The sequence below is a fragment of the Falco naumanni genome, chromosome 9 (genome assembly GCF_017639655.2).
Source record: "Falco naumanni isolate bFalNau1 chromosome 9, bFalNau1.pat, whole genome shotgun sequence".
In the NCBI taxonomy this organism is placed as follows: domain Eukaryota; kingdom Metazoa; phylum Chordata; class Aves; order Falconiformes; family Falconidae; genus Falco; species Falco naumanni.
In genome coordinates, this window is record NC_054062.1 from 109,722 (window position 1) to 133,994 (window position 24,273).

Sequence of the window (24,273 nt, forward strand, 5' to 3'; positions counted from 1 at the left end):
GACAAATGGCCTAACTCCAGGAAGCCCTGTGGTGTGTGTGCAAGTGCAGCAGGGGTTAGTCTCTATTCTGAAGTGTGTTATCAGCCGAAAAGGTGAGATGAGAAAGGTAGTAGGAAAATATTTGACAGTATGTTAGCTGAATGTCTTAGTTGCCATTTTCATAGCTGAAGGCAGAGTTGGGTCTTGTTATAATAAAAAAAACAAAACCCACTTGTGTGACAAACCCTGATAGATGTATTTAAGGAATAGAGTCTCTTCAGTTTTTCTTCAGCTCATTGCTTATTTTCTATTTTTAGCCTAGTTCCAGAATTAATCTATTTTTTTTGCCAGTGTTGCTTGACTCCACAGAGTAGAGTGTATGAGTGGATAATAGAGTTATGAAATGTGCTTTGAACAGTTTGTTAACAGATTTTGAAGTGATCAACTTTCTGCTTAAAATTTTAAGTTGAATTTATGCCTAGGTTAGCAGACTTTAAAATGCTACATACTCAGAGAAATGGTGGTGATCTATCTATTGCATTAGATTTCCTGAATGGTATGTAGCTTTCTGAGAAGTCTCCTGTTTCAGAAACCTAAGTATTTCTTGGATTGAGCGGAAGCACCTCATCTAACTTCTAGGTTGAAATGGAATGCAGTGGCAGATAGAAATACTTAAGTCATAGCAGTAATCTTATTTGGTCCCGACTACAAACACAGTCCTAGATTTTTTTCAATGGCCGCTTTATAATGTCATGGCATTTAAGATATTAAATGCTTCTTGAACCCCATCTGCAAAAGAGTACTTCAATCTTTTTCAGCCGTTAATTTCATTTAATTTGGAAGAGAGAGGAGGGATCAGTCATTTTATGGATTTTGACTTTTAATTTGAACTTCAGGGAAGGACTTTGGACACGCTTATGAGGGGTTTATTTTTTAACCCTAGGTATTGCCATTGCTCCAATGATTCTAGGAGGCAGCCTCAAGCTAAGCAGAATTACTGTGACTTTTCTTTTCCAAGCATCTGCATAAACATCCCATAAGGATACCATGCCTACAATAGAGTTCAGTAGTCAATTTGGAGTGCTTCGCATCCAGGGGAGGAGGTGGCAAAAATGAGTCAGAGTAGTAAAGGTGGTTCTCTTCTGTTTAACAAATCTTTTCATTAGCATCTGTGTAGAAAAGTGATTTGCACACATGCTAAATTCTACACCTGACAGGTGATCTGTGCAGTGCAGATTAGATCAGAAGTCTTGCTACTGAGAATACCAGGCATACCTGGTGAGGCATTTTCATTTTTTTTCTTTTTAGATGTAGCCCATATGGTCTGAGTTTAGATAGAGGGAGATCAAAGACTCTTTTGCAAAGTTTAACGTCGCTGGTTTTCTTGTTATTTGAAGTGGTTATATAAAAATATTCAAATCCCCCCCCATCCAAACAACAACAAAAAAAATCCTCACCCAAATGAATATTACTCCTCCAAAAAATTTTGCAGAATGGGATTGAAATCAGGAGTTCCTGAAGTGCAGCTGCATGCTTACAGCCATATCATATGTAGAAAAGTTTGTTGTTGATGACAAAACAGTGTGCTTTGAGGACGCATTGAACAGCTTGGGTATTCTACATGATGAATCCAGTATGGCATTGGTTTACAACGAAGCTGGGCAAAAAGCTAGTTTCCCCAAAATACATTTCCACATATGACTACAGTTCAAAGTATTGTTCTTGTGGATAAGATTGTATTATTGTCATTCAGTACGGTTTTGGATAAGAGGGCAGAATTGTTGTGTATGTGTGCTTTTAAATGGATCAGCAGGCTTTTTTGTTTTTCTGTTCTAGTTATCTGGGCAATAAGCAGAAACGCTATATGGTTAACTTTTAAAAATTAGTACACGGCTGCGCAAAGGGGGAACCGTGGTCGAGAGATCTTGTTGATCTTTGTTTTAACAGCTGGTATTATTAAGGGAGAGTTGTGCAGAATGGAAAGAGGATTAAAATCAATCAACAGCTAATCCAAAGATGTAGCCAGGCACCAGAAGATTTACTGGGAGTTAGTTCTAAAATTGCATTTGTTCAAATTATTTTAGAATAAAGGAATGAGTATGTATTAAATCAGGGATGTGGGATGGTGCTGGGCAACAGAGAAAAGTTGCAACAATGTCAACTGAAAAACCTTATTGGAACAACAACATATATTTAGCATTGTTACCATGCTGCGACTCCTGAGGGAGGCAGCTTGGATTTGGAGCTCTGCTGCTGCTCATGATTTATTCCATTCCAGCAGCAGAGCAATACACACCAGGTTCTGCTCATTTTCAAAGCTCTTGTTTATTATAATGCATGGGACAGTGAATCCCAGTGGGCCATTGCAGCTTGCCATCTGAAGCTGAGGATACTGTCAGCAAAAACAAAATCCTTGTCCCATTCCTGTTCCCTCAGGATGAGCAGAAGGAAGAGGTTAGCGTTGCTTTGTTTTGTTTCTTTGGTTTTTTTTAAATGAGTTTTGTGGGTATCGTTAACGCTGTTGGTGGAGATGCCTCATCGCTCCAGGCCCCAGTAGATTTTAGTAGTCACGAGCTTTTGCTTAGGTAATGAATTTGGATTTTTAAAGTCTAGATTATGCTGCTTCTCCCCATACCTAGTAGGAATAATAAGTTCACTTACATTGGTTGAATTGTGCTAATATCACCAAAAGGAGAAGCAGCATGTGCATGTCTGTCTTCAGTCTAAAATAACTGAATGTGTACAGAAAAAGCTTGAAATGCACTCAGTCCTTCAGTAAAAACAGTTTGCATTTCTGACCTTACATCTGGTATTAGTTGAGGTTTCTCTGTTTCTGTCTTGCTCTTTAAGAGCTTTCTTATGTCCTGGGTTGTAATTTGCACATTATTATAATGTATTTTGAAACAAAACTGTGTCCCATTCTGGAGTTTCTTGCATGTATTTTTTAAGTGGGCTTGTATTCTTGAAAAGAAGTGTTCATTTTTGAATGGATTCCTTATGACAGATGCTTCTCATTGTGGCGAAGTCATGCAGTGCCTCAAACTTCAGAATTGTGTAAACTTATTTAAAGGAAATTAATTGCTACTGCAGCATGGCCATCTATGCAAAGTATCCTTGAACACTGCAGACAATGTTTTTTGATCCTTACCTTTTCCTTATTTGAAGAAAACTATGATAGTAATTTTCAAGTGCATCAGGTGTCAAAATTTCATGCTCATTTCATCTTTCAAGAGATGTAACACAACTTTCTTAGAAGCTTCTTGCACTGATTGACAACCCTGTATGGCCTTTTCAGATAGCTTTTTGAATAAAAATGCAACAGCGCCTATATAGTGCTCTTTACGTTATTCCACATGTGCCATCCAGGGCACGTAACCTCCGTAATTTCACATCAAAATCTCCCTTGTTCCAAGAAAGCCAGGCTTCCCATTAGCCTTTTGCCTGTCCCTAACTATCCAGTATCTTTTGATTCACTTGCTGTTTCTATGAATCAACTATTGCTTTGTCCCGTTCCAGTGGAGCTGTTCACATCCTCCTGCCCTCCCACTCCCCAGAATTAATCACTCCTCCTTGTTGTCTTACCTCTTGTGGCATCATTTTAAGCTGCTGCGGTACCAGCAACTGCATCCTCTCTCAAATGGCACATCCTTTGTCTCACCTTCCTTCCTGGCTGCTGTGTTAGCACTGTTACTTCCCCTGTTGCTATAGAGGGACCACAAGTTCTGCTTTACCACATCCTTTGTAGGATACAACAGGCTAAGGGGGAGGAGAAGGCTTCATTTGACACCAGGACGGCACAGGTGGATGGTTTGGGCTGTAGTGGTAAGAACAGCCCCTGGAGCACCTGCTCCTCCTGGAGCTCCACCATTCCTATGCCCGTGGCTGGGTGGTAGCAGTGACTCAGGCTCCTGGCTGCTGCAGGAAGGAGTAGTTTCAGTTCATGGTTTAAACTGTCAGCAGAGAGAACTAGGGGTGTGTGGGTATGTATGTATCTTGGCAGTTGATGACACTGGCAGTGCTCCCAGGGAAGCATCCTTCTGTGAACCATGTGTTAGGTTTTGCAAGACTTCATAACAGGTGTTAAAGTGAGTCACCAACACGAGTGCTGGGGCTGTGCTCCTGGTGACCTGTCCAGCAGGTGGAAGCGTCTTGTCGATCCGATGCTGTGTGCTGCTGTGGAGGGCATTGCTGTCCCTCCCTTTCCCGCTTTCAGAGATTGCTAGCTGGCTTTGCACTGCTGTTCCTTGTCATTCTCTCTGTAACCTGCTGCTGTGTTTTAGAGTCTGGTGTTGCACACAATCTTCTCTACAATGAGGTCATAAGCTACACTGGTATGATGACAAGCCTGGCACTTTCATTAGTGGGGGACATACCTATGCACCTTTACTGTAGGTGGGTCTTTTTGTTAGATGTTGCAATTTGATTTGTTCCCCATAAATCCTGACAATCTAGTTGTACTTCAGGACTGGCCTTGCCTCAGCGTGGCTTTAAGACTTACTTTGCTCTCCGTGTGCTGGCCTCTGCGCCGCATGCTCAGGTGGCTTTTTTCAGAACTGCTTGTTTGACTTCAGTCAGGTTTCCATCGAGGTAGGGTTAGAATATGGCTGAAACCTACCTGTGAGACAGCACTTCTGCTTAATTAGCAGGAGGGGTCACTTCTGAATTTGTGGAAGGTGGCTTTCTGGGTGGGGATGAGTGTGGTTGGTCTCTGGAGCAATTAAGAGGGTTACTCCCTGTTGCTACCCTTTGCTGTGTGAAGGGCCTTGCTATTATGCTGGGGCAGTGTTATTTTAAATCCATATTAAAATTGGCATAAATATTAAAACTTATTTTGCTTTACAGCTTCAGCAAAATGCTAATGAGAGTAAGCCTTTAGAGGCTAAAATGTAGATCAGAAACTGCTTAGTTCATAAAGTTTATTGTTGCAAGTAGGACAATTAGAGATGAGTTTATCTAGCAACATAAAAGATATTTCAACATAACATGTAGGCTGTTTCCAGTCTTGATTTCTGGGATTTCCCTACCCCCCAAGTTGGAAATGATTCAGTTGCTTAATGATGCAGCAAAGAATCTTTTTTTTTTCTCTCTCGTATTTTTCTCCTAACTAGACCAAGTTCTGAGGTGAATCAGAAGAGAGAAAAGTATAGTTAAAAACTTTTTGGGCTTTATGGAAAGATGAGTTTAAAGGATGGAGATGAAAGGAAATTGGAGGTGGGAAAGTAAGATGGATCTTTTTCTGGGGTATTTATTATGCAGCTGTAGTGGAAATATGCCTGTTTAAGTTATAAGATCAGGAACAATTTATTTAATACTTAAAGGATAAAATAAGCATGTGGATGAATAGGAGATGGGTAGGAAAAATACATGTGATCATAAATAGTTTTGTTAATGAGAACCGATATACAGGGGTAATGGCAAGGTGGATACATAGAACAGCCAGTAAAGCCACAGCATCATTTGAATGTGAACCAAAATAGAGACAGTCTCCCTGTCACATCGGTATGTCTTCCATGGTGCTATGTAGTCCTCCTTGTCTGTGCTGTATGAAGCAAAAGGTTAGTGTCCTGTACTCCATTTCATACTTAACATACTTCACATGTTTAAGCATGGATGTTTGTTTAGTTGTCACTAACTGAGGCCGTAGCTGTCTACAGCTGACAAGTTTTGTGTGGGAAGTTGTCTCTCATCATCAGTGGCTGAGTCAACAGATGTTCAAGTGCTTTTGTATTTTTGGCTCATCTGTTTTCTGGAAGGCTCTTGCAGTGGTAGTCTGTACTTTATGCATTTTCTTCCGTTATTGATTTGCCTGAAGGCTGTTAACATTTGCTCAGTTGTAGGTCTCTGAGAATCTGTGATCTGAATTCTGTTGTATTCTGCTAGCACTATAGTGCTATATGGGACTTAACCATGCCTATGAAGGTCTCATAATCTTGTTAATTATTTTTATAATTTGAAGTCGTTAAACCATGGAATAAAAAAAATAATTTAGAATTTAAACACTATGTGTTCTTGATCTTCACTTTAATTCCTTTTTGCCTATGGAATGGGTGAGAGTATTTAAAAGGAAAAAAATCAAATGTGGGAGGAGAAGGTATGAACCAGAGGTTTTTAGAACAGTGGATAAACAAATAATTTTGGGAGGGAGTAGAATCAAACTCCCTAGAGAATGAAGCAGTAGAAAGTCTTCAAATATTCTTAACATTTAAAAATCATGGGTCTTTTATAATATTGCTGGATTAGAGTTATGTAAATAATTATAAAGGCTTTTTCTGCATTTTCAACTAGTCTTTATTAGCGTTCTTCTGAATTTCGCACTTCTGCACCACTACCTGTGAAAATGGCAGAAAGCGTGACAGTCCAGCCTGGTTACTGGTACAGTGAACGCTGCTACCTAAGTGTAATCTGAGCAGGTTTGACACGATTGTTAAAATTGCAGAATTAATTGGTAAAGTCTCCCAGAAGCTAATGTTTTGTTCACACTTGCAACCAAATAGAAATCCCAGGGCTTCTGGCCTAGCTCTATGGTGGAGTTGGACTCCATCCACTTTATCAGCCTTTCTGTTTGTGAAAAGCAGTTACCAGATGCAAGTAGTACAGCAACCTGAGAGTGTTGTCCTCCTGCTTCTCTTGAGTTATGGTCTCAGTCTCTGCAGGCAGACATCCACTTTATTTCAGTAGATGTTAATACTGAAGCCCCTCGGTTGCAAATTAAGGTCCCATCTGAATAAGCCTTGTATTGCACTATTTTGCAATAGATGGAAGCACTCTTGAAAGGGGAAGGAGTATTTTACTGAGCCAATCTTCAAAGACCCCATGAATAACACTTTATTGCTCAATAATTGGTTGTACTCCATGCTAAGTGGATTAGAAATGGGGGAAGTAAGCTTTTCTTTCTTTTGTTTGTTGGGGTTTTTTTCATGGCTAACTTTCTTCTTCCTAAAATAGTTTGCATAGCTGGGGAATGTAACTTCAGGAGAACATTTAAGTAGTGAGGGGATTTGACAGCTAAAGTAGCTGTTAAAATGAGGAGAAGCAAATAGGCAGCACTATTTCCATTTTAAGCATTGTCAGCGTAAGAAGCATGCAGCTGAGTTTCAGAAAGAACGTATGAATGTGAGGTTATTTAGGCAGCGGTTAAAAATACTGGGAGAGAATGACTGGAAACAGAAATTAAGTTAGAAACAAACTTTGCCTTAAGGACAAAATTTTCAAAGCATTCTGGGTACTTGGGCATCTAATTCCTGTTCAAATTAATGACTAAAGTTCTTCTTCCCTCTTTTGAACTTTCATTTTTGTGTGCATGCTCAGGAATGTTGTTAAGCTCTGAACAAATGGGAAGGCGCTGTTTGTTTCAAGGAGCTTGCAGCAGAGGCTCTGTTGGGTCAGCTGTATATTCAAACTCTTCGATCACTTGGGGAAGGCATGAAGTATCTGTGCTGGCACATATTGCTGTCTTTGGGAAACCAGTGGAATCTGATGAAGAGGAATAAGTTACAGCTGTATGAGTAGTTTAATTACATGCACATCTTGATTGTCAATTAAAAGTCTGTTCTTTTGTTGATATCACAATAATTATAGGGACTTGAAAATGGGAGGGCATGGGTTCTGGCAGGTTGGAAGGCCAAAGGACATAGACAATGATGTGAAGGCTGTGGTGGGTGCCTGCTGTGATAACACGCATGACTCATAGTCCGCGTGGTATTTTGCGCGAGTGTTCTTAGATGTAAACCAGTCTCTGAGCCAGAGGAAAGTAGTGAATGCTTCTAGACAATGGTTTAGTGTGTGTTTTTCAGAGAAAACAGGTGCAAAGTGACCTTTTATTCCGCGCCCCCCCCTTGCTGTAGTCTGATGGACTATTCTCACTGAACGCTGCATTGTGCTTCTTGTCTTGTTTTCTTGAAGAATGCTAAAGCTTTGTGGCATTTACTGGTTTTTAATGTTGCCCCTAACTGGGAAGGTGAGGAGGCTGCAAGAATGAACAGAGCATGTATGTTGAAACTGAAAGCTGAAACAGCAGCTCATGGAGGTACCTTAGCCATATTCCAGCTGATGATGGAATCTGTACAGCTGTAGTGGCACACTTTACTTGCTAAACTTGTATCTATTACTGGCTGGGATGATGCACTTGGTGCTGAAATCATGTGCTGCTCTCATTAGACCAGTTCTGGTTGTAGAGTTCCTTCAGAGCTGAGGCAGAAATCCTCACAAGCTGTACCCTTGCTTCTTTTTGTAAGGTAGATGCTTCCCTCGCCACAAACTTCTTCCTGGCTTCAGCGGGACACGGATATGTTTATTGATCTCTGTTTTAAAATCCCCATTGAGTTTTAGTGTTTGAGTATGAGATGCTTCTTATGCCTGGTGCTGCAAGTGCTTCAGTTAGCCAAAGTACTAGCTAACTTACTGATGACGCTGCCCCCTTCATGAGATCTTTTTTTGGGGGGTTAATTAGTATGAGGAGCTTTTGTTAAGCTATGCAATGATTCTGGAGTTCAGTGAAAACTGAAATGAAACATGGTTACTGGGTATCTCCTGAAGAACTCTTTTAGCAGTCTGCTGCTGGGAATTCTTTTGTGGTGGGCAGTCCATTATGGAGAAGAGTGAAAATCTCATTGCTAAGGGTACTAAAACTAGAACAGATTTGCTACGGAGTAGTTGAGGGTTTTTTTAATGTGATAATGCCTTTTTGTAATGTACTTTGGAAATACTAAATAAATTTCTAAAAATATATCTTCAATATTGATTGCTTGCTTGAAGCAATTATATTGTTGTTAACTACTCTCAAAAATCTCCTTTTTAGAAGTTTTAGTTTTGTGTTGATTGCATGTAACCTCAGACTTTGGGATTCCATAAGTTAAAGGTTATGCTTTATGATCAAAGCATTCTATGTACTCTGTCATCCCTATGATTCATTAGGGTTAACACAGCCTTTGCCTACCTTCAGCTTGCTGAGCAGATCCATGAAACAAGGACTACTTGTGTTGGGTTCCTCTGGGTATACTGCCTTTCTTTCGGAATCTCATGCTCAGCAAGTGATGGTGTTGCCGATTTTACTGACTTTTAATTTTTTTTCTATCCTTAAGGAGCACAAGAAGGAGAATGAATAATGGAATATATGACCCCGGTGTAACACACTGTTGTGGGGTGTTGGCTGCTTAGTGAAATGACACTTGGGCCAAAACTGTTCCATGCTCAGAAAAGGACAGAAACTCTTCTCTTTAGCAATGTCTGCAGAAAGCTAAATTCCACCTTGCCTTGCTTCTTGAAGCAGAGGTCAGTGCTTGTAGTTTATCTGGTTGAGGTTCTTCTGGTTACAGCTTTGTGCAGAAGTGTCTCTGCTAGTGTTATAAATAGGAAGTTAGCATCTTCATGCAGGTGGTCTGACAGCAGTGCTGCGGTGTGTTTGCCTTTGCACTGCACATCATGGAGTTTTCTTTTGCCAGACGTGACATAGTGAGGCTGTTGACGCAGTCCAGCAGATCCATCTATGGGATAACAGACCAAACTGAGGCAGCTGCCTGGAGCCTTTTTCAGGTTTTCAGTTGTACTCTGATCTAAATGATGCTCTGAGAATTGTGTCAGGATGCTAGTGGTGGTGGTGGAAGAGGTTTGGACAAGTCACTGCTGAAACTCCCTTTCCAGGGTGAACTTGCTCTGTCTTTCTGGGCAGTCAGTAGTCTGAACTATCTTGAAGGGCAGGGTCTCCTTGTAAGGTGTTCTTTTCTATGGGAAACTATGACCTTTCCTCTTTGGATGGGGTTACAGTAGGATGCTGTTAGTTTCCTGCTACTAGTATGGTATATCTGATAAAGGTGGTTTAATTTGCTTACAGGGATTAGGGAGTGGATTTCCCTCCATGAGATTTCCTTTCTCAAAGTTGGGAGCGTGTGTGAATATGTGTAAACTTCCGAGTAATGGACTGCCTTGTGGGGTATTTGTATATGCATGTGTCTATGTTAAATGTAAATTCTGCAAGAGGAGGATGTGGGATAGTTACAAGACCTCTTTATCATATACCTTAAAAAGGCCATGTTTGCACTACTGTCTTTCTTGACAACAGCATGTTCTGAGAGATGTAGAGGTTGTGTATTTGAAGCAGAGCAGAAGGTGCCTTGTTGTGCTGGCATCGTACTCCAGACAGCACGCTATGTTCCTTCTGGCTCAGAGCCCTCTGGGACAAGGAGAGGTCTGTGATGTTACTCATGTTGTCTTTGTATTGTCCCCAGCTGTGAAATTATCTGAAATAAGGATTTCTGTATATGCAAATATGTACTGGCTTAGTCCATATCTTTCCTTTCTGCAGAATACATGCATCCCTTTGAGTGAATGATGTTATGTTGGTTTAAGGGTGGTTTATATTGCTAGAAGTCAGGCTTTTACTCTGTGTAGTTTGAACATTTTTTTTCTTTTCTTCCCTTCCCCCCACCCCGGTTGCCCTTAACCACTTCCTAGTTTCTGGAGCAAAAGGCTGAAAAGTTCTTTACTATTTTTGTAACTTTATACTATTGCCCTTTTGCTGTTCTGCCTCCAGTGCCTCTTTAATTGACTAAAACTGACATAATTTAAATCGAAGCCTAGTCTGGTTTGGCTGAATTGGTTTAAAACACTACCGTATGCTGAACCAGAGTGAATAAGCAACTACACAAATCCAGCATGTCCTATTCCATGCCTGTTACCTGCTGGTTTAACTTGCCTTCTTGCTAGGATTTAGCAGATTTCCTGCTCTAACACAGTTTCTGTTTCTCCCCTTCAAAATACAGTTAAAAGCAGTTTTGTTAGCAACAAGCAGCTTCTGTGTGCATGACTATTTTGTTCAGTGCAGAACGAATCTTTCCTGATACTGATCTAACTTACCAGTCAGAGCCAGATATACAAGAAAGCAGAAAGTGGTGCTTGCTTAAAAGCAACATGTTTATAAACTAGGCTTTGTGATAGTTTTCTGCTATTCTGCTGCTCTCTGCAGCTAAGGAAGTGGGCTTGTATTGCTTTGACAACATTTGATGATTGCTCTACAAACTGAAAGTCACAAGACCAAATCTTTGGCAGATAGAAGCATCTCTTCTGTCAGAAGTTTTTACTGTGGCAGCTAAGCATTTGACCTAAATCTATTGCTGTGTACAATTTTTTTGGAAAATGTTGTAAATCTAACTTTTGTACTGCAGATGTACAAACTTATTTTCTATTTTCCATGTAAACCATAATGGAACCTGACACAGAGTAAGTGAGGCTGATATTAAAGACCATGTTTATACTTTGTTTTTGTCAGAATAAGTATTCGCTGTATCAGTAAAAACTTACAGTAACAATATAAAAAATTATTTTTTGAGTCTTGTAGAAACATTAACTTCTGAAAGGCTGTGTGGAATGGACAATTATGGAATTTGAGTGGTGTTGAAATAATAAAAATTTAAAAGATAAGGTAATTTTAGGTTAAATCTGCACATAGTAATAAGCTGGCTTGGATAATTGATTTGGATTTAGAGTTGCTTAATTTCTTTTGGCATTTGCAAAGCCCATACTGACTTGTGGAATGTTCTTGATTGAAAAAGATTTTATTGAAAACATGTGTGACTGTTTTTGAGGGCAACAATGTTTGAAGAACAATGTAGCATCTATATATAAATGGAGGTAGACAATAAAACTTACTGTAAACATAGCTGATGTGATTTTTTTTTTTTTTTGCATCATTTGTTAGCATGTCTTCTGATTCAGAGCAAAACAGGCTTATAGGGGAGGTAATTCTGTAGAAAAGTTGTTAGCTGTTCTAAATGATATTTTAAGTTCATAACACTGACAAAGCTGGAGTCTAAATCAATATGTTTCAGAATAAATCGGAATTATTAATTAGGAGTAGACCCCAAATTAATGGAACCTGTGTTAATTCTTCAGAGTAAGATAAAATACTGGCTAGTGTACCTGTTTCTTACCCATTGTCAAAGTATGTCTTACATTAGATTTTATTCAGAAGAATTGCCAGGATTTCTGAAATGAACTGATTCAGAAATGAGGAATGAAGAATGTTACTGAATTGGTCTCATGCTAAAAGACAAATTTCTGCACATGAAAAACCTGTATTGCTACAAAAATGACTAACTGTGGTTATGGAAAATATTAATAACTCTTTATGGTATATGCACTTTGGAAAGTATTTTTAGTTATCTCTATGTTCAATGAGACTAAACTATTATTTTGATTCATTGCAGGACCAGTTTGACAACTTAGAAAAACATACGCAATGGGGTATTGATGTTCTGGAAAAATTCATCAAGTTTGTAAAAGAAAGAACTGAGATTGAACTCAGCTATGCAAAGCAGCTTAGGTAAGTTGATATGTAAAGTTCTGGACTTTGAGTTGCATCTGTTCAGAGCCTGTAATAATCTGAAAGTTTACTGTTTCAGTGGTGGTAATTTGTTTGGCTTATAATAATGGCTTTTAGAGAATAGCTTTAATTTAGAGAATGGAAAGCTGAAGTTCATTTAAGATATGGTTTTATTATCTCTGCTAAAAAACATGTGCTTTGCAAAAAGAAAGGTTAAGTGACTGAGTAGCATACTAGGCCTTACTCATGATTAATGGCTCAGGCTTTGAGGATAGCATTGCAGTATTTTCCATGAAATTAGAACTGCTGCGCTTAAAATTCTTCAGGGTTTTAAGAATTAGGCAGAATAGCGATCATTAGTTGTAAGGCAAAGTTTAGGGTTTCTGTTCATAAGACAGGCTCTTTTTGAATATGTGTTGTAGCAACTGCAGGTCAGAAAGTCAGTCTCAGGCCTAGGAAAATTCACCTGTGTAGTTAGCCAGGTTGCAGCCTGAGATTTGAATTTTGACAGTTTTATACTGTTACCGCTGTTCTTGCAATCTGTCTTCTGAACAGAGAGCAGAGATCCAGTGCGTTTATCTAAAGTAGCTAAATTACTGGAAATTCCTGCTAGGTACTTTCTGCATGTCTGGTTTGACCATCAGATTGTAGTTGGAGACCAGGTGTATGTGAACCAGACCCAGAAATGTCAACCAGACCAGATCCCATGTCAATGGCGGAGGGGTACTAAGAACCCTCCCACAATGAGTAGCACTTACCCTGCTTTCCCACTAGGGTGGAAAAAAATGAGGTGAGCCGGATAGAAGGGAATACAACACACAGGCAGTCCTGCTGCTGCTGAGACAGGTTGTGGTACAGTATTGTTGGCAGCCAGTATTGGGGGTCCAGGGTGATAAATGGGAGGTGGTGGAGCTAAGTGGGGAGGGGAGTGCAGGAGTAATCCTTCCTAATCCCTCCAATAAATACACACTTTTTTTGTATGCATTACAATAGTACATATTGGAACTCTTTCCATCTTCTCAGTATTTATAGAGATTGAGATCTGAGGTTCTAGTTGATCTGTATATAGCTAAAGCACAATGTCTATTTAAAAAAAAAATCGCCCAGAATTTCTGATGCTTGTGTTAGAATGGATTTGCAATGCACAATGACCTGTCATTTACAAGGAGCTGGTAGTTGATAAAACGCTTGTCTTCATGGTTATGTGCTTTCTCAGGGGACTGCCACAAGAATTCCCCAAGGCTTCTGATACAGAGAAGCAGGAAATGGAAAATGACTTCTGCAGTAACAAACTGCTCACATCCTATGAAGATGAGAAAAGATTGTATTAGAGAGGCAAAATGAGATGGGGGAAAAAGAGGGTATGACTGGACTGGGAAACCCCAGCAGGGTGTCTGTGTGAGCAGGCTGATCTTAGGAAGACTAGCACACTAGACTCACTGAATTTCTTTTCAGATATGAAGAGCATAATTATGAAAATAAACGCACAAAGTGTTGAAGGAAAGTGGGACGTAGTTTTACTTGTGACTATCTAGAAACTCTGAACTCCTAGATTTTATTTCTTATTCTGTCCTAGGCTTCCAAAACAAACTTGGTCAATTTATGCAGTGCTGTGTGGGGTCGTTTAAGAAGTTAGAGGTATAAAAGAAAAAAAACAAAAATGTAGACTTGTCAAATATTGAGATAAAACAGTGTTGGACATAAAAAAAAACCAACCAACAAAACACACAACCCACAAATCAAAACCAGACAATAAATCGTGCATCTGCTTTTAGTAAGTCTCTTCAAGCCTGGTGCATACCTCTTTTATCACATCCATTTGGTGTAAAAGGGCTGTACAATATCGTTGCATGTCATAACATGCAGACTTACTATTAAAAAGGAACAAGTTAACACAAAATACTCCTGTGGATTTAACTCAAGTTTTACTTATAGTGTAAGTAAAGCTAATGAATTTTACTTTCTTTTGTGAAACATATTCTCTGCTTGGTCTCTGGGCTCCCTAGCTAGCTGTTCTTCCTCTCTATCTGCATCTCAGCCTGGTCATCTGTTGAAGTTTAATTGGCTTCTGTTTAGAAACATTTCTTTCCTTCCTCTTTATAATTCTACAGATATCTCTGTAATATTTTGGTTTAAAAGTCTTAAATTAATCTACATACTTGCAGGATGCATCAAACTTACCTGTTTATACCAGTGGAAGAAACTCCACAGTGTGCCACACCATACACGTTGTGCCTGCACTGTTAGTCCTGCTTGTACCCTTTATAATCAGTCCTGGTTTGAGAGTCCAGTTCAGATTTTACATGATTGGTTTACGTTATAATTGTTGAGTCATTAAACTAGGCTGGGAAGGAAGGGATGCAGAAACTATGCTAAGAGTGTTCACTGGTTACCATGTTTGTTTTGAACTTCCATTGTATGTTGACATGCTCTGAATGCTGAAGTGTTTTGTTGTCCTCCTTCCCTAGACTCTACTTAAAGCGCACGCACTGAGAATCACGAAGTGTGTCAAAAGTCTTGCCTAATATGGTGATGGGTAGATAGTCTTGAGGAAGACCAACCTCTAATGGATGATAAATGTGAAAGAGCAAGATGTCAAAGAAGTGAAAATAAGGGAGCAGAGAAACAAGCTGAAAGGGCAGAAAAAATGATGCAGAGTGAAAGGCAAAGAGAAACTTGAATTGGAGGGAGGTGTGCAGGCTAGCACAGCATCTTCCTGGAACTGCTGTTTTACTGCTAGTCTTTGCTCTTCTGTGTTAGCTCCTCTTTAATCACTGTCAGCTCTGGAAGTGTCATTGCTTTGTGAGCTTGAACCTGGGAAGTGCTGGTGTTCTGGTCATGGCACTGCATGATTGCAATGCTGAACTTTAGCAATACTGTGTCACTTCTGGTTTTTTCGTTTGTGTCCTCAGTAAAACCCTACATTTTTGGTTTTTGTTTTGTTGGGGTTTTTTTTGGTTTTTTGGTGGTGTTTTTGGTTTGTTGTTTTTTTTTAAAGGGGGGGGAGGGAATCTTATGAGCTCAAATATATAGACACTATATTTTATGTGTTTTATAAAGTTCATATACAATAATACAGTGTTTAGCCCAGATGCTAATTCTTGTTATGTGCTTTCAGAATACTTTTTCTGTGAAAGCATGCTGTCAGGGTTTTTTTGGCCCCAGCTTCTTAGCATTTCTACAGCTTCAAAGATTCACGAGAAGACAGCTGTGTATGTCCAAATTAACTGGGCAGCTTGACAGTGCAAGGAGATGTGTGTTTTGAGTGTGTGTGAAAATGCCTTTTCAGTGCAGTCTTTTGTGTATGTTTTCTTGTAGTTTTTCCTTTCCTCTTTAAGCAGGTGTGTGGAGGAGGCATTCCTATGGCATATGAAGAGTGCTCTAAGACTTTCTGTAATCATGCGGAACAGTTTGCAGAATTCTTCTCATGCTGATATTCTTTGGTTGAAACTGCTGAATGCGAAAGTAGAGAGAATCATTGTTTCAGAGCATGCTCTTTTCCGAGAAGGCTGAGACTGGCAAGGAGATGCTCATTTGAATCCCTTCCAGTAGAGATACTTACATTTTGAGAAACACATGTTTGTCTGTGCAAATCTGCAAGGTTTCTGGCTACTACTCTGTTTGGGCAGATGCTCCTTAATTCCTTAAGGAGAACAGAAGGAATAACAAATGTGAGTCAAGAGGCCCTGCTATCTCCCAGTGAGCAGTAAACCCAGCATGCAGCAGGGAGTGGGTTACACCTCTGAAAAAGCAGTTTCTTTTTGACTGGATGCGTTCTAAGAGGTCTCCAAAGAGTTTGGCACAGATAGGTCAATGAAACTTGGTAGTCCTTTGGACAATGATTCCATCAATACCACTTGTATGTTATTTTTAATCACTGAAACAACCTCGTAGAGCTAAAACAAATAGCTTCCATTTCTCAGTAGGATAACAGAGGCTGGTCAGAAGGCCTATAGTAATATGGTTGAGTTTAAAGTAGAGGAAATTCCAGTACTGCAGCGCTGAAAAGGTCTTAAAATTGCTAAGTAAGATTTGTCGGCTCTCTGGTTTGCATTGTTTGAGGGATGCATGGTGGTGTATTATGTACAGTGCAATGTGCATTGTAGTGCTGAACTTCTAAGTATCCGCAAGGTGTGTTGAGTCTCAGGTGGACAGCCCGCATTCATCAAACCCCTGGTTTGCTGCGGGCTAGGGGCTTGCAGTCAATGCTTTCAAAACAATGAAAGCTATATAACTGTCAAATGTCCAAACAGTTCAGATTTCATATTCAAGATCTGATCACTTGAAGACCATCAATGTTTTAAAATGGAATCATTAGTTGGATGTGGAGTAATGAGAGATGCAATCATCTGTGCTAATTGGGCTAATAAAATTTCACATTTCTCCCAGCATCAGATGATAATCATAAAATGATTCCCCTTTTGTCATCGCATGCAGCTTCCCACAGCTTTATGAAGACTTTTCTTTCCTTGGAAGCAGCCTGCTAAAGGCAGGCAAATCTGCCTGGCCATGAGTGTCGCTGCAGCAAATCAAGTATTAAAGGGCTAGCTGACCTTTGAATATGGGGTAGCACCTTCTGCTGGCTGGAGTTTGTAAAGCCTGTCTGTATCTAATGTATAAGGGTCTCTCTTTTCCATCAGGCGAAGGAGAACAAGAACTTGGGTGTATTGACTTGACCTTAACTTAGGAACTTCTTGGGTTCAGAATCTGCTACTTTATTGCAGTTAAAGAGACTGAAGCACTGTACGGCGCGTTTGTTGAGTGCTAGTACAACAATGAAAGCCTAATTCCAACCATACTTCTAAAAAGGTGTCTGATCACTGTAAATAAAAAGAAGCCCCACAGAATGTGTGTGCATGCAAAAATTATCCAATTAACTTAAAGGAAGATTAAAATTTAATCACACATATATATATTTTTTATTTTAGGAACCTTTCAAAGAAATACCAACCGAAAAAGAACTCCAAAGAGGAGGAAGAATACAGGTATGTTCATGATCCACTCCTGGGTGAGCATGCATTGATTGAGGAAGGAAAAAAGTTTGGCTTACCAACTACAATTTGGTTTGTAAACCAAAAATTTTAGAGTACAGAAATCATAGATGTAGAAACAGGCTTACATAGTAGATGCTAAGGAGTGGATTTTCAAAGTTTGGATCTGGTCTGTAACTACTCGGTTCCCTTGATATGTTATGACCTGATTTGGAGGTTTTTGTTTTGGGTTTTTTTCATGTACCATAAAAACTTTAGTCCAGACTGTATGTATGATCCTGTCTCTTTGAAGTGAATGACCAAACTCTTAACTGCTTTTAGCAGGAACAGAAACAGTTGTTAATTTTGGCATGAAATTTAAGCAGTCTGTGTAAGTATTAAATTACTCACATGGACTGACAGCACAGATTAGTAACTTACTAAAAGGATAATGTTATAACACCACAGAGAAACCAGCTCTTCTTGAAGAGTAAGGTGAAGAATGGAGTTTGTACTCCCAGTATCCTGGGATGGACTGAGGTACAAGTTGTTGCTGTTGAAGGGTGTTGTGTGGCCTCAGCTGCCTGCTGTTGATTCACATGTTCAGACTGTATCTCCCTGGTGGCAAGGGACTAATGTATTGCTCGTAGATAATGACTGCAGCATCAAAGCACAGCTTCTTCCTGGGTGATGCTGTGGACATGGATACAGGTGATGATGGACCATGTGTCATTAAGAACATTCCTGTCCTTGATGAGGTTAAAGATGTTCCTTAAAGAGAACTTCTTGGAGGAGGAGCTTTACAACAGACAGGCTATAAGCCAGAGCAAGAATGTTTTTCCTTAGAGCACCCTAACTTTGGAGTTTCTTAGTGTCGGTGTTTTGCAATGCATCGGCTTCGAACAAAGCCATCGCAGAGTCTGACCCTGCAGCCTTGTATTCCAGGAAGTTGCCCTGCCTCTGTAGAGCCCAGAAGCAGATTCAAATCCTTGACCTTGAAATTTGAAACATTGCAAATGAGTTTAGATATTGGTCCAAATGTATGACTATATTAATTTAGATTTTTTGGGTCAGACCTTCAAGCTGTTGTATACAGCTAGTCTAGTGGCTTGTATTAACAGAGATAACAGCCTTTTTTTATTTATTTTCAGTGAAGTTTGGGAATCATTTATGCCATTGTTTTCTGAGATACTGATATTTACACAAGGATGCTTACGTTACAGGCACATCAGCTGTTTTAGTCTGTACCCAGGATTAGGAATAAATCTGCCTTTGGGTAGCTACACAATAAATGAGTACTACAGTGGTTTTTGACACATCTTTTATTGCTAGAAAAGGATGTTGGAGTTGAATGATTCATGTTGATATGGCACAGAAGTTCCTGTGTATCCTTTGCCCTTTTAAATATAGTGTTCACCTCAATATAGCTTCCTCATGACAAATCCCTAGACATTGTTTGTAGACATGTGACCTTTAGGTGCCTTGGATGCTGCTGTGAGACAGCCTGTCTAAAAATGATCTGTTCTCAAGCTTATTGTCAGCCTGTAGTTCTGTGGCTTTGATCCCCTGTCTTTTGTAGCTGGGATTTGTCTCAAGGCACCACAGCTTGACTGTGAATGTGGCTGCTTGTACTGGACTATTATTTTTAATCTTTTTAGTGTGGTTTTTTTCTGTTTTTTCTCTGATGCCTTTTTCATTCTTACTTGTAATGTACCATTCACCTCTATTTCCTCTAAATCTCTCCCCCTTTGCTTTGCTTTTTCACCTTTAGGTGATGTTGTCAGTGCAGACTGCTGCCATTTAATATTAATAGTTTTTCGAGTGTGTACAAGTGCAGTGCTTCAAAGCTGCTGTTTTCCAGCTGACCAGCACAGCACCAACAGAGCTGCATTTCAATACCACAGCTGGCTGTGCTGAACAGGCTAGTAACATAATCTGCTGGTTTAAAATTGCGTGCACAGATGTTTTTTCTTCCTTTTAATAATGCAAGGGTTGTTGTATAGGAGATTATTTTATGTGAAAAATAATCTTTGCCATGGAAGGTGCTAAACATATGGGTTGACAGTGAACACTTGGTTAGTAAACTCACTACCTCTTTGAAAACTTTATAGTAGCTGGTTTAAATCAAACTTAATGTATGAAAAGTTTTCTTTTCTGCACTATGCTATCCAAAAATTTGGTTGCTTAGACAAGATTTTGCCAGGTAGAGTATACTGATGACTCTGTGCACTGAATTGTAGGACTTAAAAGACTATAACCAGAAATGTTTTGGTGAATAGAAATTAGAATAGCAAAGTTCCAGAGCTGTGCTGATAAAAGAAACCCTGGCACTCTAAAACTGTGATTATTTTAAGAGCCAATGTCAAACTGTCTAAATTGAGACAAATTTATCAGAGAACTGTCAAGTGTGTGGAATAGGCTTCCTTTTGAGAAATTCCTTCAAGTGAATCTGTGCTAATCCATATTCAGTCTCATGTAGCAATACGAAATGCTTAAGAAGTATTCAACCTCCCTTTTGCAGTGTGTCTTTCTGAAAAGAAAGGGACTAAAAGCAAAATGCGTTTTTGTCCTCTGCAGGTACACATCAACTAGAGCCTTCCTAGCAACTCTAAATGAAATGAATGACTATGCTGGACAGCATGAGGTCATTTCAGAGAACATGACCTCTCTTATCACTGGAGAGTTAACACGCTATGTGCAGGAGCTGAAACAAGAGAGGAAATCGGTAACTGATTATTTTTTATTATTCACAATTATTTGCTACTTAAGACATAATTAGTGGTAGGGAGTTCAATGTTAAGTAAAATTGATTTGTAGTTAATAAACATGAGCTTTGCTAAAAAACTAAGCATTAAAAAAAGTGGGTTACGTGCCCTGGCCAAGTCACTGAACCATTTGCATCAAATGTTATAAAAACAGACAGCAATGCCTTCAGGAGAATCCCTGCTAAATAAGGTCAGAGACCCATCTGTGCTTAAGGTTCCGTTAGCCAAAAGCTTGTTTAGGGAAGACTCCAGCAGCACTGTGTAAAGCCTGAAAAAGAGGAAAAACTGTATTACTCAGACTGATTGAAAGAATTATTAGGATCTTGGTTCGCATTTTCCTGCTTCTCAGCCAGATCTCATCATCGGAACTTTCTTAAAAACGAGTCTATGAGAAATAGGGTGTCTGTCTTGTTTTGTGATAGTGGGGAATCTAGTTTTTCAACCTGTTATTCTTCAAGACTGGTGGAATTAGGAGCTTTTATTACTACTGTATTTCAGCTATCAGTTTAGGAACTTATGTGCCTGCTACAGTAAATGTTCAAAGCTAATTAATTTGCATGTCATTAGCTGTGAAAGGCATATAATTGATATGTGATTTTTCTTCCTTGCCTTGAACCCTTTTATCCCTGGGATAAGTGGGCATAAAATAGTCATTCGAAGTGTTATTGTTAGAAATACTGTTAACACAGGTATTAAATTACGAAGAGAAGTGCAACAAGGCAAAGTAGTATGAAGGCACTCACTAGATTTCATTTCTGGACTGTTGATCCATTACAGAAATTGTAGAACTACTCTTGCTCGGTCCAGCAAAACTTATCTGTTCATCGGTAGTCCCACTAAATAAGCATGGGTCAAAGCGCTGTGCAGGACCAGAGTCCTCGAAATTACCATCTTTTCCAAAGTCTGGGGTTCTAGGACTGTTAGCAGAAAGTCTGGGGTTCTAGGACTGTTAGCAGAGGAATGTAACGTATAGACATAACTTTAATTTGCAGAATGGTGTATAATCTTTCACCAACATACTTTGGCAGTGATATGAAAGGATATTTTACATATAGCTGTGATTAGAATGTTTTCTCAGCCACTTCTATGACCTTCTTTTCAGCAGGGATTCTGTACATTAAGCAAAGCAAAAAAAAAAAGAAGCATTCTAGTGTGACATTTTTCTGTTACTTCTAATGTATTTACCTGATTTTTCAATTATATGGACGTATAAGGTGATTGAAATGTCTATTAGACATTTTAGGCACAAAAAGAGAGAGGACTTGCTATCTTTCTTGTAAAGAATGTGAGTAGTAACTATAAGGTTTTTGTTTTTGTAGACTTCTATGGTAAATATAGCTCAAATAATAGGTGAATGACAGGAAAATTAATTTAATATTGGTTGAGTAATAACATCATGGGAACAGCAGAAAACCAACTGACAGTGTATTTACTTGCTGTTGCTAATAATTCTTATCCTTTAACAGAAGAGTTGTCAGTCATGGTTGTGTTATGTTCTTGACATGAATATAAGCTATATGAATTACAAATCATTGTCTGATTTCTGTAGATTTCTGATTTCTGAGCAAATGGTGTTGAAAAGAACACTGCTTCTGCCTCCAGGCATCTTTCATACATCACCTGTCTTACTCCATACCATCAAACACTAATGCATCAGTCATGCTGGTCTGCAGGAGGAGAAGGTAGCTGTTGTGTAAATACTGCAGAGGGCTGATGCTCTGCAAAACCTTTTGTGATTTGACTTGGTATTTCCAGAAACTTTGCTGGTGGAGTTCTCATTCTTGTTGCTTGATATGTCATCATCTGCTATGCTACAAGTTCATGGAATCATTTAGGTTGGAAAAGACCCTTAAGATCGTAGAGTCTGATCATTAACCCAACACTACTAAGTCCACCAAGTTGCTCTAAGCCATAAGTAAAGATGGTTGCTTCTGGGGCTAGAGCCACACACAGGAATTGGGAGACCCACATTCTTGTCTTGTGTAATTTGAATGAAGTCATTCAGGTGTCCAAATACCTGTAAACCCGTACAAATTCCCAATGACTTCAGTATGACTGAGGTAAATAAGCAGCCTTGCTCTTGTTGCAATTTCCTACCTGGAAGATGGTAATGATGTACACAAGAAGTGTCGTAAGTATGAATGGGTGAAAAATGAATTCAAGTACAGCAGAAAGTGGTTGAGCAAATATATAAGACTAAAGAGCTTCTGTTTCCAGAGGAAACCCCTTTCATATGCAACAGGAATTTTGCATTTAGTTGTCATGGAGGATGAGGGTGATGATCTTTAAACACATGGGGTCTGATGCATGCCTGCATTACTCTGTTTTCATGCTCACTTAGCTCTGTTGATTAAAGTGGGATTACACCAGCAGATGATTGGGGTTGCACAATAATAAATAACACTTCTTTGTTTTTCCTTGATAGGTACAAGTCTGTAGCCTGTAAGCAGCACAGAATCTGATAGTATATAAAGCCTTACATTGCTTTTATGCTGGATAAAATCCATTTGGCATGCCATTTTTATGTATGTTGGATTTGTTTGAGTACTGTGAAAGATGTACTCAATGGCTGCTTATGTCATGTTTTTCTATATGAGAAAGTTGCTAATGGTGAAAATAAAGGAAGAAGCAGCTAATCAGAAAAAGGCAGGACAGTCTTCAGATTGGACAAGTGGGATGATTTGCAAATTCAGTGGTTTAGTGCTGTTCAAAAGCCAGATATCTCCTCTTTCCTTGGGCCCGGTTTGGAGCTTAGGACAGTTCTGCACTACCTTTATGTTTTTACAGATGATGTGCTTTGTTGCATGACTGGGTTTGATCGTCAGAAAGTGATAAGAAAAAACAGACTCTTTTTGTGAAACTTGAATATCCTAGCAACAAAGGTCATGTTAAACTTTGTCATATTATGCATTCCTCTTCAATGGGATAACCCTCAATGATGTTACCACTGTACCAGATGAGTTGTTTTGCCCTCACTGTCACTGAAGTTAGTATGCCCTGCCTGCTTTTCGCACACAGTGTGTGTGCATGTGAGAGGAAGAACTCCTCGTGCTGTTTCACTTCTTCTCAGCTGTCTAGTGAAGTGAAACTTTCATAGTATAGTTCCTCACTTCAACTTCTTGTATTCTCTTGATCTTGGTGTGTCCGTGCTCTAATGTGAGTAATTACATTTTCAACCAGGATCTTGCTAGCTGCTTCAAAGCTGAAATTTCAGTTCTACAGTGTGTGCATGTCATGTCCCATGCACCTTCTTTTTGCAGTTATTGAGGCCAGATACATGCGACTTAATTCTCCTTCACTGTTTGAAGACCGCCATCACCAAGCCACACACATCAGTGGGGGATTGTTTCTCAGAGGGTTTTAGGGAAAGAACTTGCTTCTGCAGATGTTCTTTGTGCCACCTCAATTTCATCAAAACCTTACTTTGGGGTAGCTGTGGAAGGTGCATGGGTCATGACATGCACACGTCTGTTGAGCTGGAGGCCCTGCAGTATGACAGAATTGGGTCTTAATCTTGCTTGTCTGTGACAAAAGAAAAGGAGATGATTCCAGTAATGTCAAGAGGGTTGTTTGGATTTTACTTGATGTGCATTAACACGTAATACATTTCCAGGCTGGAAACATACTCAAGAGTTCTACTTCCACCCGTGGCAACTGTTGATGCTTTTGATAGTGGCTCCTAAGCAGACCAGTTATTCTTGTATGAGAGAAAGGTTGCCAGCATTTTGATTGCTTAGGTGGGGGAATCTGCTTCTTCACATTGCTGCACCTGCCAGGTTACTCAGCATGCTTTGGTCTATTTAAAAAATAAAATAATAATATATATATACACACACACGCTGGGTTTTTTTTGCTTTGTCACCATCTCTTTTATTGGTGACACCTAAGAGGACTTCTGAGCAAACATGTAGCCAGTGTGGCCCAAGCATTGCAGATGTCTTTATTTTTTAATTAAAGCTTCACAGGGGATAGCTTGGTTTAGGTATTCTCTAAACTATGGCTGAGGAAAACTCTCAATACTGTAGTCTGTCTGGATAGAAATTCAAGAATTAATTCCTGGGACAGTTCTGATTTAGATCTGTGGTCACAAACTAGGTCTGACTCATGGTCTCCTCTGGCAACAGCTGCTCTGTGTAGCTGTTGCTTATGTCAGCTCTACTAAAATGTATTGGGGAGTCATGAGCTATCCCTCTTACTACTACTGCTGCTGCTTTCATCTCTGCTTCCATCTCCCCTTGTGGGT

General features: G+C 39.4%; 1 protein-coding gene across 21 annotated transcripts in view; it reads left to right on the forward strand.

The window, feature by feature from the left end:
- FNBP1 (formin binding protein 1) overlaps window positions 1–24,273 on the forward strand; it is a 110,378-nt gene that overhangs the window by 24,773 nt on the left and 61,332 nt on the right. For all 21 annotated transcript variants that reach the window (XM_040605454.1, XM_040605459.1, XM_040605439.1 and 18 more), the window contains 3 exons: window positions 12,180–12,295; window positions 17,224–17,280; window positions 19,843–19,990. In XM_040605454.1, the coding sequence (XP_040461388.1) occupies window positions 19,883–19,990 (108 nt within the window). In that variant the 5' untranslated portion in view covers window positions 12,180–12,295; window positions 17,224–17,280; window positions 19,843–19,882. The remainder of the gene's footprint in view (window positions 1–12,179; window positions 12,296–17,223; window positions 17,281–19,842; window positions 19,991–24,273) is intronic.